Source organism: Leishmania donovani, chromosome 35 (genome assembly GCF_000227135.1).
Source record: "Leishmania donovani BPK282A1 complete genome, chromosome 35".
NCBI lineage: Eukaryota > Euglenozoa > Kinetoplastea > Trypanosomatida > Trypanosomatidae > Leishmania > Leishmania donovani.
This window is the reverse complement of record NC_018262.1, coordinates 1,333,062-1,350,497: the sequence shown is the minus strand read 5'-3', so window position 1 is coordinate 1,350,497 and position 17,436 is coordinate 1,333,062. Positions and strand designations below refer to the sequence as shown.

The window sequence follows — 17,436 nt, the reverse complement described above, 5'->3', positions numbered from 1 at the left end:
ACGAGAGTTCCTGTAGGCGTCGAGCACGCGGCGCCTCGTTTGCCCGCATTGCCTGCTCTTCGCTCTAGCGTAGCCCATAGAGGGAGGGTGCGAGGTAGAGCTGCACGGCAGCACCTCCAACGCGCCATTTCGCATCTCCGCTGTTTTGCGTTACCCCCATGGCCTTCAGCAGCAGTAGCAGCGATGACGATGCGTGGATGCCACAGTCAAACCCGCCGGGGCTCACCGCGACTTCTGGGCAAACCGCGATGCTCGAGGCACGACGCCGCGCACTGCAGCAGCAGCGGGAGGCGCAGCAGCAAGAGCGGCAATGGCGCCCTCAAGAGGCTGGACGGGGGACACCGGCAGCTGGCCGCTTGGGTGCGAGGCCGCAAGCACCGGCCTCTTCACGAAAAACAGAAAGCTCGCTGCTAGACGTTTTCGGCGGCTCCGATGATGATGTGGCGCAAAGTGCATCCCCGACCTCTGCGTTTCCAAGCGTGCATTCACCACCGACAGCGAAGACGTCGTCCACCGCAGCGCCTGCGGCGGTATCACCACCTCCTCCATCGCACGAGGTCACGGTGGAACAGTTGCAGCGGCAGATTGCAGCCAAGCAGAAGCTTCTGCAGTCCACGAGGGAGCGTGAGATGGCGCTGATGGAGAAATGGCGCGCCGCAAAGGCGCAGAAGCAGGCTGAAGTAGAGCAGCTGAACGGAAAGCTGCGCCGCCTGTGTGCCGCTGTCGAGAACGAAACGAGCGCCGCCGAGGCAAAAATTCGCGAGTCGCAGGACGAGCACGAGGCGGCACTGCGGGCGGCGCGTCAGAGCGTAGAGCAGGCTGTAAAGGCGGAGTACGACCCCAAAATTGCGGAGGCACAGCAACAGCTGTGCGCCGCAAGAAAGGAGGAAGCGGATCTTCGCGAGCTGCTAAAGGAGAAGAGCGGCGACGGCGGTGGTGCGGCAGGGACTGCCAAGGATGTGGTGAAGACGGCTCTCACGGCCGCCGTCTCGGCTGTTCTGCGCCGGCTCGACGACGTGTTCGACTCAGAGGAGGCGGAAGGGCTCAAGATGGATGAGTGGAGATCAGAGCTGCAGTCACTCGTGCAGCGCGAGATTCAAACTTCGTTCGCCGTCGGCGTGGAGAGCGAAACCCAGGCCGAGCGAATGGAGTACGCACGCTTCTTTGATGACATGCTGGCGTTCTGGCGGTCCGCAGAGGATCAGGAGAGGGAGCGGCTGCTGAAGATGGACGAGTCCTTGCTGGCTGACATGCAGGCCATGACGCAGCAGGAATTGAAGCGACTACAGGACGAAGCGCTCGGCATGGAACGCGTGTACATTGAGTCGCGTGAGGCCTGGGCAGCGGAGCATCAGCGGCTTCTCCAACGCGAGTTGGAGGCCACACTGCAGCGTCGGGAGGCTGAACTGCAGGAACAGCGCCGGCAACGGCATAGCCTCCACATAGAGCGCCTCCGTGATGCCGAGGCGCGGCACAAGGACGCCATGGCCAAGGAAGAGGCGCTGCACCAGAAGCAGATGGAGCAGCTCCAGGCTTACTTTGCCCGCGAGGAGGATCTGCGCGCGGAGCAGCAGCGGATCCAAGCGGCTGCACAGGAGGACGTGACGAAATCCACGGCGCTCCTGCGCGACATCATGGCAACCGCTGAGGATGCCGCGGCGGCAGTGAAAGCGTATGAGGCGGCGGTGGACGAGAGCCGGCGGGGCGTCGAGGTAGAGCGTGAAGGTCACTTCAAAGAACAGGCGGAAATGCTGGAGCGCCTCCAGCAGCTGGCGGCGACGCAGTGCAGCAACACCGAGGCGGAGCGCGCTGCCCTCGAGGACTGCGCCTCGCAGTTGCGTCTCGCCTCTCAAAACCTGGACCGTCACCTGCAAGACGAGAGCGCGTGGTTAGCGCAGCAGGAGACGACGTACAAGCGCAGCAAAGACGAGTGGGAGCGGGAGTACCGCCGTTGGCAACACCTTGTGCAGCAGGAGCGCCAGGCCGCCGAGGAGCGCTTCCACGAAGCCCTGCTGGCGCTCCAGCAAAGCCTTGGTCTCCTTGAGACAGAGGAGCGTGAGTTGGCAGTCGAGACCGCTGCGATGCACCGCGGCTTTGGCGATATGGAAGCTCTAGCGCAGAGAGAGATCGAGTTACTTCGACGGAGAGCGGCGGACGTGCAGAGCCGATCTGTCGCCATAGCGGACGTGCAGGCACAACTTTCCCAGAAGAAAGCGGCTGTGGCGGAGGCGAAGCAGCAGCTCGTCCTTGCACAGCAGCGCCTGGAGGATGAGCAAGCCGAGCTCCGGCTTGACGAGGAGAGGCTACGCGACATGATGGAGGCGGTGCGCGTAGCCCGCTCGCAGACGGCGCTCCGCTACTATAACATGGAGCTGCTCCGCGCAGCCGATGCCCAACGGCGACGACAACCGCCTGAGTCAGTGGCAACGACGGCGATAGATTCCGATCGACGCCCACCGATCCCTGATGAGGGGAGAGGCTCTGCACGCTGTCCAGCCTCAGGTGGGGTCGCAAAGGGTAACCGAGCAGCTCTTCGTGATGCCGCATCTGCTAAAAACGGAAGGCAGCATCGCGATCCCCATCGACTACCCAATAAAGTACTTCAGGAGCTCCAAGAACAACTAAGTGCACTGATGACAGCCACCGGCGGCGGCGTCGGTCGGGATGTCTTCGTGTCAACGATGCGTTGGCTGGACCCCGCACTGCCCTGCGCGATGGCGGCGCAACGGACGCGGCAGACACACCCGAGACGGCGCGAGGCGGCCGATGACACGTTTGCCACCGATGTACCAGCGCCGCTTTCCTCCCCTCCGCTCCCCGGCCGCCAGCGGCAAACGCGTAGCAAAGTGCACATTCGTGCACGGCCGGCAGCCTCACCGCAGAGAGGGCGTCACGCAGACCCGTCGTCGCTGCCGCTCACGTCAGACAACTTGTCTCAGCTGTCCCTGCGCTCCGATGATGAGTGGTCACCGAGTGGCAACACATTTACAAACTTGATCGGGCTCTCCGACCTCGACACGACGTCGCAGTCGATACGATGAAGTCGAGGACGCGCGGGGTGGCGCGGTGTTTGTGATGCGCCAAAAAGCAGTCGCCATCGACTTCTGTAGAAAAGTGGGTAAGGGTGCGAGAAACTTTTGGAGGAAATCCCGCACACCGTCCGCGAGAGCGAGCGCGGCAGAGAATACATCTATCTCCTTATATATCTATCTAAAGGAGAGAAGGATACCTTCCTCAGTTGTCTTACTTTTCGTTTTCCGCCTTGGCAAGGTTATAGGGGGTGCATACTGACAGGCGAATCGTTTTATCCGAGTCCAGCTTCTCCCGCTTTCTCGAGAAGCCAGTCTGCCTGCAGCCTACCCTCGGGCACGACTGCGGATTCCTGTTGTCGGTGGATCGGTCTGTTCTGGCGCTTTGCGGAAGCGACGCGCGGCCACGATCACGTTTGTAGCAGCCCAAGAAGAATCGTGTCGCCGACTCCACAACGTGCATGCACGCTAACGAGGGCCGCCTGCGTCTTCTCTAGTCAGGCGCATCGGTTTCTTGGCGTTGCTCGTATGCGTGTGTGTGCTCTGTTTTCTTACAGATCCATAGATGCGTGCTTCAGGCACTGCCTTGATGATGCACTTCCTCTTCCATTGCTTCACGGCTCGGCGGCGGATTGCGGTGAGGCAGACAGCCCACGTCTCCATGGTTCCAGCCTCACCCCACGCGCGGTGTTACTCGGCATTGCGTGATTCTTGCGGCGCATGTTCGATCCACGGCTGCTCTCTCGCCCTGATGACCCGCTTTACATATACTTTGTTGTCTTTGCTGCACATGAACAGGTCTGAAACATACCAAAATGTTCTCACGTATGCCGAAGCACACATCATGAGCGAGCACGGATGGCAATAGAGTCGTTCTCACTGAGTTGGCCATGCTTGGAGCTGCATTTGCTTTATTGGACACTGCACGTAATGGGCGTCGCCCCACCGCTCCCACAGCACGCGCCCTCATGGGTCACTGCTGGTAGGCCTGTTATCAGGGTGCCCGTCCGTGTCGGCACGCCTCTGAGGATGCGACCATCGCCTGTGAACTACTTGACTTCTCACTCCGCTGTTCGCATTCCCTCTTTCGCGTCTTCTCGTTTTTCTGTTGATTGTAGTGTACACTTTTTTGAAAGTTATGTAGCCGGAGCTGTGCCGTGCCCTGATAGCGCCGGAATACCAGACATTGACTGCTGCTGCTTCACCAGTCGGGGACACACTCCTGCGAGTCGTGTGCACTCGTAGCCCTTCTCCTTTCATCAGAGCACTTTGACTTTCGGCATGAATGAAAGATGGAGGAGATGCCAAGGTGGGGGAGAGGGGGGGGGTATAGCGTTGAGTAAAGAGCGAGTCAGCATGTGGGCGGGTGAGCGGGCGCATGCAGAGAGGAGTTCTTGCCGACGGGCGTTGCTTAACTATCTCTTTCGATCCTTCTTTGAGGCAGAGAGAGCGGGAAGGGCTCTTGTCTTGCGGGGGAGACATAAGCGAAAAATGCATATGCAGCCGAATTAAACACGGATCTGCGAGACGTACTTCAGCTTTCGTGAGATCCGCCAGTGTTTTGCAAGATGAGGGAAGCCGCTTACTGTACGGGGAAGGACAAGGCGAAGAGGAGGGGCTGCGAGGTAATGGCGCCGCGGAAAAGAGTCTTGAGCTTGCACCCCATGTTCGGGTGTTTGCCTGTGAGTAGTGTGTGTGCGTATTAAGGAGGAGGGGGAGTAGGTACGCACTTCACTCTCGCCCTGGAGTAAGCCTCCCAAACCGACGCGGCGCGTTTTCGTTTCAGCCCTTGCGAGTTTAAGAAAATTGGCGTGTACCGTGGGTATTCGCGTGCGGGAATGCTGCTGCTGCTGTCGTTGATGCGAGTGCTGCAAATGCGCAGAAAAGGGCACGAGAGCGAGCTGATGATGAACAAACTTCGTAGGGTAAAATCTGATCATTCCGACCATGACGTTATGGAAGTACTGCACCGAAAGTGCAGCCCCGCGCCCACATCGCCTCCTTTCGGAGGCGGTATGCTGGGTGAGCGTGGTGCCGTCTGATAGCCGCCGTGTAGTAACGTATCGCTTGTGAGTGCCGTGGATGGATTGTGGATAGTGCCGGAAGTGGTAGGCTGAGGGAAAGAGGCCTGGCGACGGGGCTTGTCGCCGCGGAGCCCAACACGCTGTTGGCTAGAGCTGCTGCCGCTGTTGTCATCGAGCGTAGCTCATCGCTTGCGGCCACCCGTGACAAGGATGGCGGGGAGAGGGCTACGATGCGCCGGCCAAAAGAGATACGATTTCTCTTTGTTTTCGCGGGTGACGCGCTTATTGCATGCTAGTCGCAGCGCTCGACTGTGAATACCCCTTCCTCCCCAACAAAAACGTACACACAAACACACAAGCGAAGCAAGTAAAATAAGTAAAATACTTATCTGTGTCGTCCATGTGGCCCATCATCAACTGATAGAATCAGCAGGTCTTCACGCACTGTAAGAGCCCGCGCCGATGCCCGCCATCGCTGCCATTAGCGTGGACTGGCTGACCTGCTTATCTTGCTCGCTCGCTCTCCACCGCGCACTCGCCCATGGTGGTTCCCTCCCTCTTTCACGCTTCTTCTGGCACCTCTCCACGGCACACAGGCTACACCGCGCCTTGCCTCACCAGTTCCTGGCCTGCCAACGCCCCCGCTCTTCACCTTCTCTTCTCCAGAGTTCAGCCTTTATTCCACCTACACACTTGTCCATTCACGACAACCCCTCCCCCTCAAACCCGACCTTTGTGCACACGGGAGCATTCCGATCGTACTACTAACGCTTCGACGTCCTTCTTGTGTTCATTTTACCAACAACTTCCCTCGCCTCCATTCGCTTTTCGGTTTCGACTTCGCTTTTTTCCTTTTTCTTGTCGTTTCTTTACCGTCATTCTCGTATCAGCTCGCAAGCATGTCCTCGCAGCAGCACCTTGTCTCTGAATTCACGGCCGGCTCCGGCTCGTGGTTGCCGCAGGCGCAGGGCTTCGACACCCTGCAGGTGCACGCCGGCGTCCGCCCCGACCCGGTCACGGGTGCCATCCTCACCCCGATCTACCAGTCCACCACGTTCGTGCAGGAGTCGATCGACAGCTACCAGGCGAAGGGCTACTCCTACACTCGCTCTGCCAACCCTACGGTGGCTGTGCTGGAGCAGAAGCTGTGCGCCTTGGAGAACGGCAACTACTGCACGGTGTACAACACCGGCATGGCTGCGACCACCACGGCTATCTCGTCGTTCATGAACGCCGGAGACCACGCGATCTTGACGAACTGCTGCTACGGTGGCACTAACCGCGCCTGCCGTGTGTTCTTCAGCCGCCTCGGGATGGAGTTTACTTTCGTTGACATGCGCGATCCCCAGAACGTCATCGATTCCATCAAACCCAACACAAAGTTGGTGATCAGCGAGACGCCCGCCAACCCCACGTTGATACTTATCGACGTTGCTGCGGTGTCGAAGATATGCAAAGAAAGGGGTATTGTGCACATGTGCGACAACACCTTCGCCACAGCCTACATCATGCGCCCGCTCGACCACGGCGCTGATGTCACCCTGATCAGCACAACCAAGTACGTGGACGGCCACGACATGACCGTGGGCGGCGCCCTCGTCACAAACAGCAAGGAGCTGGACGCTAAGGTGCGCCTGACCCAGAACATCCTTGGCAACGTCATGAGCCCTCAGGTGGCTTTCCTGCAGCTGCAGACGGTGAAGACAATGTCGCTGCGCGTGACGAAGCAGAGCCACAACGCACAGAAAGTTGCTGAGTTCCTGGAGAAGCATCCCGCTGTGGACCGTGTCGTGTACCCGGGTCTTGCTTCCCACCCGCAGAAGGAGCTGGCCGACCGGCAGCACCGCAACAACCTGCACGGCGGCATGCTCTGGTTTGAGGTCAAGGGCGGGACTGCCGCTGGTCGGCGCCTGATGGACACCGTGCCGCGCCCATGGTCCCTCTGCGAGAATCTCGGTGCCTCGGAGAGCATCATCACCTGCCCGTCTGTCATGACCCACGCGAACATGACGAGCGAGGACCGCATGAAGGTGGGCATCACGGACGGATTCGTGCGTGTGAGCTGCGGTATCGAGGACGTCGATGACCTCATCGCCGCTCTCAAGATCGCCATGGATGCCCTCGTCTAGTAAGTCACTCCGACTCTCTAGACACCTTCCCCATCGCACGCATACACACGCTGAACGAAAAAAAAAGGAGGAAAAGTCGCGTCAACGCAAGGCTGTGCATATGCAGCAGCCGGGCACGCTTGCCCTGGACTACAGGAAGCATATTCATGCCATACGACACCATCTTCGGCATGTGTGGAGAGAACACGGCTCGCGGAAAAGGACCAGTGGAAGTGGTAGCGATGACAACAGCAAAAAACAGAGAAAAAATGCAATACGCACATGCACACAAAAAAAAAGCAGTGATATGCGTGTGCGGGGGAGTGGTGGGCGCCAACGGTCTGCGTCATGTGCAGTTAGGGCAGAGAAAAAAATGAATTGCAAACAGCAGTAACAAAAAAGGAGAAACGCGTGCCGTGGGATGCGTGCCTTAGCAGCGGGGTAGAAGGCGGGACCCGATGTTCACCGGGAAGCGAAAAGTACTGCACCAGAGCGTCGCAGAAGAAACAAACTGCTTCGTTTATGGAAATCTTCCATGAAAATGGTGGTGCCGGGTGTGTTGAGAACGGGGGTCTATCGGACGCTCCGCTATGTGGTTCCGCCCTCTGTGTAGCTTCTGCTAATGCCCACCTTTTCCTCAAAGTGATGCTTTTTCGGGTGAGGTATGCGTTTAGCCGAGCGTGAGAAGCCCGTGTGTGTGTGTAAGGGGGTGGTTGCTGGTAGATGCGGTCGCTGCTCTTGCTGGTGATTAGTACTTCTGCGGCGCAAAGAGGATCGAGAGGGAGACACAAATATCGTTCGACACTATGCTTGCTCTGTGTGGAGCAGCAGCAGCAGTAGCAGTAGTTCTTTTTACTGTTTGGTGGTCACAGGCTTCTGTGACCAGCTCTTCAATATTCCTCGGATACACACACACACACACACGCACAAGCATGCATGGATGTGCATCCTCGCATCTCTCTCCTTCTCTGGTCTTTTTTCTCCTCCTGTTTTTTTTTGGTTTCGCGCCTTACGGAGGACGGAGGTTACTATTATTATTCTTCATCGGCAATTTTTTATCTGTTCTTGACCTTCACCGTCCCCTCTGCGTTCCTGACAAGTCTGGCACCACACATTTGTCTGTCTGGATGGTTTTCTTGCCACCAACTGTCGATTTCTCCCTCTCCTTTGTTCCCCTTTGCTGTGCGTTTCGCCCCTGATAGAGGGGAAACACCTCAATGCGTGTGGCATCTCAGGGGCCAGTGCACCACCCACTCCGTGTGTGAGGAAGCCAAGCAGCCCACCCACCCACCCCCTCCCGCCAAGATGCCGAACCACCTCTGGTGATGACAAGGGCAGGCACCTACGGCCTAGGGGAGGGGTCAGGGCGGTGTGTCGCTGCTGATGTCGGCTCTCAGGCCCTGGATGGCGTTTGCGTCGAAGCCTCCTGCGGCAGTGGATACATTCGTGCCATCTATGTGGTGGGCAGAGCATCAGCGTGGCTGGAACGTATCCCGTCCCCGGCCCTCACACTGCCTACTGGTGTATGGCGCCTGCGCGTCACCCCGACGGGGATGCACCAGCTGGCGACCGGCAAAATGGGAGTAGCTGTGAAGCCATCTGGGAGGAGTCGGGTGGGTGGGTAGCGTTCGAGGCCGATGCAGTGCTCTCAGATGGCCTCGTGGACGCACTGCTGTGAGGCGTGTCTGGCGCTGCTTCGCACGACGAGGTGAGGCCTGTGTAAGGTCGGGGTAGAGTGGAGTTTACGCATGCTTCGTGACAGAGAATGGCCCCGTTGAAAAGCAAAAGAAAGTGGAAAAAAGCGGCGCACCGATGGCAAGAGGCAGGGAGTGGTGACGCAGGTGTGCTGCGCCCGTGCGCGCACGTCAGTGTGCGTGAGGAAAAGCACGACTGGAAGGGGGAAGCCGCTCGCTTCGAACACTTGCCCCGGCAAGTAACGTCTTTTTCTTTATATATTCCTCGTCTTTTTTGTGGAACTTCATGGGGAATGATACCGCAAAGAAATAAACAAACAGGTTCGTCAAGGGCGGCAGCCACCACCAAGTAGTCGGTGCACGACTCACAGCTACGGCGCACGCGCCGTGCGAAAACGAAGAGAACGAGAATTGGGCGGGGGGGTCATCCCACTGTGCAGGAGAAAGACGAGCCGCGGGCATGTTTGCTCTCCTTGTACGAGCGCTGCCCCTCCCCACACCGTCCCCTCTCTTGCGCGCACGGCGCCTGAGCGAGCGAAAGGGCCGAGCAAGCAATGAGCCCTTGTATGCAGCTGTGTCGCGCGCCGATGGGTTACTTGGAGCAGACATTCCTCTCACCAGATGTGGAAAGGCAAAAAGGGTTGCGTGTCTCTTTCAACGACACAGGAAGAGCGGTGCATCCCGTGCTTTTATGTAAAAGCGGCTCGCCTACTTCTTACTTGGAGAGAAGTGCCTGCAACATCGAAGAAATGCCCATTCTTCGCGTCTTGATTTCTTCTGCACTCGCGCATACCTACACGTCGACTTTTAATCATTGTTCGTGTGCATACGAACGCGAAGAACACAATCCTCCTTTAAGGATCCTGGCAATGGCCAAGTCACGCTCCACATCTGCGAAGAGGTCGCGCAAGAAGGCCGCTCCGCCACTGCCGCCGCCAGTCGTGAAGCCTGTCCGCACAATTGATGACCTTGAGAGGGACGTTACGTCACACGCAGGCTCCGCGCTGCTTGTCGTAGTGAGTCCTCTAGATGCAGCTACCACCAACACCGTCGTTGAGGCAATGGAGAGGCTGAACAGCAGCCGATCAGCATTGCTGACGGACATCAACATTGCTGTCTGCTACGCCCTTCCGACGACGTCAGATGTGTGCCGCTCGCTTGGCGTGACCACGGTGCCGTTTGTGCAGAGCTACGCCTACGGCGAAGTCGTCGGCGAGTTCATTGGCGACAACACGGAGAAAATGGAGCTACTAGCGAAAATGGCCGCAACCCAGGCCGCTGTGAAGGCTGCCCAGCTTGCTGAGGAGGAAAAGCAGCGACAGGTCGCCGCAGCGGAGGCACGGGAGGATGCTGCTGCTGCTGCCGTAGCGGCTGCCGCGTAGCACGCTAGGATGTGCCGGGGGCTCATCCAAGCCGTGCTGCTCTCCCTCTTCTTCGTGACGTCGTTTGTGAGGATGCCTATGCTCCGGCTTTGTTTGATGTACATTAGGTGATGGCCGGATCTACCCATTTCCTCCATCCCATCCTCTTCACCCCTTCTTTTTCTTTCGCTTTTGTGTTTGTGTTTGTGTATGTGTGTGGGAGGTGGGGGGTGGGGGAGGGTGTGACCTTTCGCGTCTCCCCTCGCATCTGGACCGAAAAAAAGAGAGGTGAAGGGGATACGATGGGGGGGGAGGGCACAAGGGTTCTTTCTCTTGACTTCCCCTCAACTGCCCTCTACCACATCCGTGACACGTCTGCTGGTGTTACGCAGGCGCAAGCCTGCCCGTGTCCGAGAAAACGAAGCAACGACAAGGAAGTTGAGTAGACATCTTCAGAGGCTATTAACGAGATCGTCTTTGCGAGTGGCAACGCTGCAGATCAGATCTAGTTTCTCTGAGACGACCTCGTGTCGCTCTTCCAACAGGAGACAGTGGATGCGTGCGCGTGCACGTTTTCCACTTGCTTCTGCTTCAGCTGTCCACCTGCATGCCAGCACGACTGCTTTCTTTATTTCGATGTGCGGGAATACATTCGTATTCCTCGAACGCCTGCGGGACGAGTTTTACTCGTCGTCTCCACTCCCACCTCGTACGTACACTCAAGCGCACTCTGCTTTGCCTCGGCTCTCTCTTTCCCTTCCTCATCGGACTTGGCTCACACACACACACACACACACACGCACGCCGTTCTTCGAAAACCTGACCCGCACATCCCTTCCTCCCATTTGCACCCCCCCCCCTTCTCATCCACCTCTGCGCAGGTTCCTGCCGAATTTTTTTTTGTTGTTACTCCGTCGCTCCTTGTTGGTACCGTCCGACGCAGTTTGGATGATGCACGGTACGGCACAGAAGTACATTTGAAGCTCTTGTTTTTCGGTCTTGTGATCGTCCCTCATCATCGCGGTCACCCTCTCAATATAGTTGGGCACCACCGACCTGCCCCTCATCAGCTGCATCTCTGGTTCCTCTTGCCTGCGTGCTTTTTAGCTCGTAGCAGCCAGTTCTGGCTTTGCTGTCGCCATCACGCGCTAACGCCGTGTGCCCCGCGCCCTTCTCTTTTCTTCCTTCGTGTGTTTTCACTTCCGCTTTAGAGATTTTTGTGCTTGTTTCTTTTGCATCGTTCTCTCTTCGCGCCCTCTCCCTCTTCCCTCCTGTCTGAGTGGTTCTCTCCCACGTTTGCCACGTGCACGCGTCTACTGCTGCTGCGTATACAACAGTGTCGTTGTGTACCGCCTGTTTTCTCAGTTCCCTGTGCGTGTGTGCGAGGAAATTCTCTCTCTACGCCGTCGGTGCGATTTTTTTGTGCTTGTTCGTGTCTATCTGTCTGTGTGCCGTACTTTACCTTCCTTTCGGCACACGCAGTCTCCCTTCACCATCTCTTGCCTTTGCACTCCCATCAGAGCGGCCGGAGAAGCATAGACAGGAGGGAAGCAAGTCTCCCTATTCGTCGGCGACAGAGGCTGGAGAAGGACGGGGCGCAACTACACATTTAAGCGCTCGCACACACACACACACACACACACTCCGGGTCAGAGGTGCTTGCAGACGTATCGGAGGAGGGAGGCGAAAAGAGTGGTAATCCACGTACACAGCGAGGGGTAGCTGCATACTCGTTTGGGGATTTCCGAGCTCGGATCCCTTCTTGAGGTGCTGTTCTCCTTCGACATTGCCGTGCGCACTTTTCTACACGACCAGTAGAAGAGGCGTTGTGCTTCGGTCGTTCTCGCTGAGCGCACTACACCTGGTGGTTGAAGTCGCCACACTTATGCACACAGCTGCGTTCATATCCCGACACAAAGACGACAGTGAGAACGACAACGCCATTCTATCGGCTACAGCGCACAGCTGCGTCTGCGACGCGCGAGTGCCATGAGTGCCAAGAACACCTTCGGCACACAGGCAGCCAAAGCGCTTTGTGCCAACCTTTATACAAACTGGCTCTCCGAGGACGAAAATGTGGAACGCATTCGCGATCTGCTGAATCGCGTGCTGACGGTGTCGGTCACAGACCACAACTCGGAGATGGGCGCCAAGAATGCCGCCTCCATGACCACCGTAGCTGCGGCAGCCGCGGGGGACAAGAAGGGAAAGGCCGCCGGCGCGGACACGCTCGGCAACGGCGCGCGGCACAGTGATCCAGCCGCGGGGCTAACCACGAGCTCCGCCGCGATGCACGGGAACGTTGACCGTGCCCAGTCGCCGCAGCCGTCTCCCCCGCAGAAGTCGAATAAATCCGCCGCCGCCTTGACGGCTGATGATCGAACGCCGAGCCCCATCCAACCATCGACATCCCCCAGCCTCATCGCGCGCTTCCCCGGCGGCGTAGACGAGCTTGATTACCCTCACCGCGCTGGCTCGCCAGTGGTCACACCGGCCTCGCCACAGCCGAAGCCGATTGTAGACCCCAGCGCCCCTCTTCCACACGCCGGCTCCGGCAGCCTTTCGCCGCACGGCGTCCACTCACTCGGCAGTCCTCGCCTGGACACGACACTGAACGCTGCCATGGTGTCAGGTGACCTCACAATTCCATTGGACGCGAGCTCCACCCTCAGCATGTCGGCTCGTGAGTCGACGACGCGCTTCGTGCACACTTCTGGCAGCTTCGCCGTGACGCCGCCCGCCAACCTCAAGCAGGCAACTCTAGAAGACATCCCGCGCTTTTACTCGAAGAGGGAGTCTCGCGGGCTGCAGATTGAGATGGACGTGGAGGAGGCGCAGGAGCTGAGCCGCCTGCTCGAAAAGAACGACCCAGTGAAGAAGACGGTCTGGGTGTTTGGCGACATTAGCTCGAAGGTGTTCAAGGTGCCCATTTGGTACAAGGAGGCGCTCTTCAAGGACATCGCTACTCGCAGCGGACTGGACGCGGCCATCGCCGACGCGCTAACAGCCGCCCAAATCCGTACCGTGTACAACGACGTCTACGCTCCCTTGTCGGTCAGCCGCCGCCTTTACGAGCTCATCTGCACACACCCCAAGAAGGAATTTATTACGCTGTCCGACTTGGAGGGGATGGGCAAGTACCTCGTTGCTGCTCACCCGGGCCTCCAGTTCCTCCAGCAGCCGGAGTTTCAGGAGTACTACTGGCACACCGTCGCGGTGCGCATAATGTACATGCTAGAACGTCAGCAGTGTGGCCGCATCTACTGGCGCGACTTTGACCGCAGCGATCTGCCGGAGAGGATGATGGAGCTGGACGCCAAGGACGTGAACCTGGTGCTCGACTACTTCTCCTACGAGCACTTCTACGTTCTGTACTGCAAGTTCTGGGAGCTCGACACCGACCGTGACCTCCTTGTCGGCTTCGAGGATCTGTGCAACTACGGCCAAGGCTCGGTCGTGACGGGAGTCATCAAGCGTGTGGTGGAGGGCTACGGCCGTCCACTGTCGTCCGGCGTGCCTGGCAAGATGGACTTTGAGGACTTTGTGTATTTCTGCCTCTCCGAGGAGGACAAGAACTCGGAGCCGGCGGTGCTCTACTGGTTCAAGGTGCTCGACACGGACGAAGACGGCGTGCTGAGCGGGTATGAGATGATGCAGTTTTTCGAGGAGAACCAGCAGCGCTTCCTCGAGTTCTCTGACTCGCCAGAGGGGGACATAGCGTACGAGGATACAGTGTGCCAAATGTTGGACATGGTCGGGTTCGATCGCGTGAAGGTGCGCAAGTACGGCGTCACCCTTGGCGACCTCCGCTCCTGCCCCACCCCCGCAAACTTCTTCAACATGATCTTCAACGCGTCGAAGTTCTTGCTGTTTGAGCACCGCGATCCGTTTGGTGAACACCAGATGCGGCTGCGCGTAGAGAAAACCGAGTGGGACCGCTTTGCGCGAGCCGAGTACGATCGCATGGCAGCTGAAGCACAGTAGGAGCGACGCGCTATCCCAGACCGGAGCCCGCGAATATCATCGTGCCGAACAGGGACGGACCATGGTGGATGGAGAGCGCTGGCCAATGGTGAAACCCGACAAAATGCTCGCCTCTCATCTTGCTGACATGCTCTTTTGACTGCTCCTTCAGTCTCGCTGCGCCGCTTGCGACCCCTCTCACCTCCTCCAAATGGTGTCTCTCTCTTCATCCCTTCCACACAAGTGCATCTTTTTGTTCCCTCTCACGCCCTCCCCTCCCAGCCGTACCACTCCATGCTCATGCCACCCGTGTCTTGCGGACGCTCTTCACGCGCACACCTGCGCTGCTTCCCCCTCTCTCCCTTCCTCCCACAACCGCCTCTCCCCAAAAAGAGGCAACGACAGCGGGTCTCTTTTCTCTCTTGTGGCACCCACTAGCACCTCCTCCCACTTCCCCCTTTCTGGACTCCCCCACATTCGTCCCGCATATCGTTGTTTTTTTTTTTTTTCTGTTGTTGGCAAGGTCCTTGCCTGTGTGTGTGGTTGTGTTAGAGGTGGGAAGTTGTTGCCACACCGTGTATGACTGCGTCCTATGAGTCCGTGGTGCTGGTGGTAGCGCGTGTGACTGTGCCAGGTCGGTTCAGGTGAAGATGAGGCCTTCAGTATACACTCAGCCATGCACGTGTGTGCGTGCAAGTGCGTTCGCGTGCACTATGATGTCAGCATCGTCATCTCATTTCTTCTCTGCGTTATCTTTTCTCTCCTCTAAACGAGTATCTTGTATTTTTTTTTGTCTTCGCCATAGCGCGTGTGCCTGTGTGATTTTTTTTTTTGGCGTGTGTGGCACGATGGGTTACCTGGCGATGCTGCTGCTGTTGCTGCACCTTTCATGGCGCTGTTGGAATGGACGTTGCCGACGGCGTCCGGTGATGTGGTCAAGATAGATCACCTCGTGCTTGTGCGGTGTTTCTTCTTTTCGCGTGCGCGTGTGTGTGTGTGCGCGCTGCCACACTTCCTCTAGTTGCGGAACGTGCGTGGAATCTTTCTCTTTCGCACGGGAATGTACGCTCCCACAGGAGACATGCCCAAACAGGAACGTCTCTCGGGGTTTCATTTTCTAGGCTTTTGACTGGCGTGCGCGTATCGTTAAGCGCTTCGACGCACTTCGTTGTGCGCGGGCATAGATCCGCACCTGCACACGAACGGATTGTTCGTGATGGTGGTGGCGGGGAGAGGCGAGGGTGCTGGCTCGCTTGCGTGTGTGCATCTGTGTTTATGCCATGTCTGCCATCGTTCAGGATTTCGCGTCTTTTCTTCTTGCTCTCTCTTGTAATTTTTCCTCTTTGCTTCCATTGCTCGCTTGCTCATCTCTCTTGCTCCTCTTCCTCCGCGATCACACACGAGTTGCTACCACCTCAGCGATGCGAGTCCAACTGAGAAGCAAAGATCACAAAAAGCTTGGCCCTGCTGTGCGACCATGCAGTGGTGCGTATGTGTGCGTGTTTGTGTGAGTTTATATGCACCACACCCATGCCCTCGCCGGGGGCTCGGTGTGCCACGGAGAGGGCATGCCGAACAGTGCTGCTGTGCAGAGCGGCGATCTTTTTCGCAGCGGCGTCTTCTCTCTATTCGATCCCAAGATGCTCATGGAAAGGAGCTCGGGCGCTGACGAGTGGGTATTCAGCAATTACGCTCCTCGCAGTCACTTTAGCGACAGCGCGATGCTGCACGCACCCCTCTGCAGATGCGCCTTTTCTTCCTTGCCCCCCCCCCTTGTATCGTTCACGTCACCGCTCTTCTCTGCTTCTCCCCCAACACCTGTCTCTCTGCCTTTTCCTTCCTGGGTGGCGCCAACTGCTCGTGAAATGTATATGTTTGTCTGCGTATGTGCTGTGGCTGGCTCTTAGATACGTATCATACTATTACACACATATATACGAGCTGAAAAGAAAAACAACATCACATCCCAACAAGCCTGTCACGCACTGTGATCATAACCACTTTACCTACGCCTCCTTCCATTTCACCAGTAACGACACACACACACACACACACACACACACACACACACACACACACACACACACACTGAGAGAGCAAGAGAGCTAGACGCGTTGGGGCACGCGCTTTCCTTGAGCCGACGCCATCCCCGTCCACCCTCAAAACCATCGGCCTCTCTCTATTTCTGTGAAGGTGCGTGTGCTTTCTTTATCCTCCCGTCGTTACCCACAACCGCTCCCCTTCTCTTCGGACTCCGCACAACACACTCCGGCACACGTAGAGACTTTCTTCAGGGAGGCACACGTATAACCGCCACTCCCCGTCACCTTGATGCCCTCCATCGCCGCCCTCGCGCGCACGCTGCACGGCGGCACCAACGTGTACAGGTCCCGCCTAGACTGCCTCAAGGTACTGCACGCCGTGGAACAGCCGCCGCCGCCGTGGTGGACGCCAGACTGCTCCGACTTTGTTCGCCAGGCAGAGTCGCTGAGCACGTCGGCGAGTTCCACTGCTGCCCGCAAAAACCCTGTCGTCGTTGTGGAGGGTTTGGATGGCACTGGAAAGACACTCGTCACGCGCACGCTGGCGGAGAAGCTGTCGGGGGTGGCAATAAGCACACCGCCGCCGCAGTTTGCCGAAATCCGGAGCACCTTCCGAGGCCAGGAGGAGGCCGTGGCGAGAGCCTTCTACTCCGCTGCCAACTACATCGCGGCCGCGAGCATCCTGGCAGCGTCGCAGTCGTCAGTGGTCGTGGTCGACAGGTGGTGGTGCTCCACATGCGCTATGGCGCTGGCGAACGGTTGCTGCTATGACAGTTTGCCGCCCAGCGGCGATGCGGTGTACCGCTGGCCAGAAGACTTGCCAGCGCCGGATGCCGGGTTTTTGCTGTGCGTCGATGAGGCGGTGCGGGTGGCGCGTATCCGCAGGCGTGCTCCTGAGGACGCAGAGGAGCGGCGCCTCTCTTCGCAGAGTGAGATGCGCCGCGTCGCGATGGAGGCGTACCGCCGCACCAATATGCTGACAGAGGTAGCCGCGCCGTCGTATCGCGTTGCTGTGAACTCCATCTTGCGACTCCTGTCTGAGAGCGGTGTGGCGCATGGCGCCGCGCCCTTTGCGCAGGCGGAGCTCGATAGCATCGAGCCGTTTTAGGAGCCCGTTCCTGAGGCTGAGGAGAGGGGTGCGGGCTTGGTGTTTGCTCTTCCGCGTGTCCGTTTTCGCTGCCGCACACTGCGAGGTGGAGGCCGCTCTGCACCCCC

At 58.1% G+C, this 17,436-nt stretch overlaps 5 protein-coding genes and 2 non-coding genes across 7 annotated transcripts; all 7 read left to right on the top strand.

The window, feature by feature from the left end:
- Window positions 1-638: 638 nt before the first annotated feature.
- Window positions 639-3,041, top strand: LDBPK_353290 (hypothetical protein, conserved; the record flags this gene model as incomplete). Its single annotated transcript, XM_003864861.1, has 1 exon — window positions 639-3,041. One exon carries the CDS (start codon window positions 639-641, stop codon window positions 3,039-3,041), a length of 2,403 nt encoding a protein of 800 aa, XP_003864909.1.
- Window positions 3,042-4,931: 1,890 nt separating this feature from the next.
- LDBPK_35snoRNA5 lies at window positions 4,932-5,006 on the top strand. The gene has a single exon (XR_002966741.1). It is a non-coding gene; the product is annotated as an uncharacterized ncRNA (small nucleolar RNA).
- Window positions 5,007-5,064: 58 nt separating this feature from the next.
- Window positions 5,065-5,148, top strand: LDBPK_35snoRNA4. The gene has a single exon (XR_002966740.1). It is a non-coding gene; the product is annotated as an uncharacterized ncRNA (small nucleolar RNA).
- An 804-nt stretch (window positions 5,149-5,952) lies between these two features.
- On the top strand, window positions 5,953-7,182 carry LDBPK_353280 (cystathione gamma lyase, putative; the record flags this gene model as incomplete). Its single annotated transcript, XM_003864860.1, has 1 exon — window positions 5,953-7,182. The coding sequence occupies one exon, from the start codon at window positions 5,953-5,955 to the stop codon at window positions 7,180-7,182; it is 1,230 nt and encodes a 409-aa protein (XP_003864908.1).
- Window positions 7,183-9,724: 2,542 nt separating this feature from the next.
- On the top strand, window positions 9,725-10,237 carry LDBPK_353270 (hypothetical protein, conserved; the record flags this gene model as incomplete). Its single annotated transcript, XM_003864859.1, has 1 exon — window positions 9,725-10,237. One exon carries the CDS (start codon window positions 9,725-9,727, stop codon window positions 10,235-10,237), a length of 513 nt encoding a protein of 170 aa, XP_003864907.1.
- A 1,968-nt stretch (window positions 10,238-12,205) lies between these two features.
- Window positions 12,206-14,200, top strand: LDBPK_353260 (hypothetical protein, conserved; the record flags this gene model as incomplete). Its single annotated transcript, XM_003864858.1, has 1 exon — window positions 12,206-14,200. One exon carries the CDS (start codon window positions 12,206-12,208, stop codon window positions 14,198-14,200), a length of 1,995 nt encoding a protein of 664 aa, XP_003864906.1.
- Window positions 14,201-16,510: 2,310 nt separating this feature from the next.
- On the top strand, window positions 16,511-17,329 carry LDBPK_070095 (uncharacterized protein; the record flags this gene model as incomplete). The annotated part of the gene is made up of 1 exon (XM_003864857.1): window positions 16,511-17,329. The coding sequence occupies one exon, from the start codon at window positions 16,511-16,513 to the stop codon at window positions 17,327-17,329; it is 819 nt and encodes a 272-aa protein (XP_003864905.1).
- Between the last annotated feature and the right edge of the window lie 107 nt (window positions 17,330-17,436).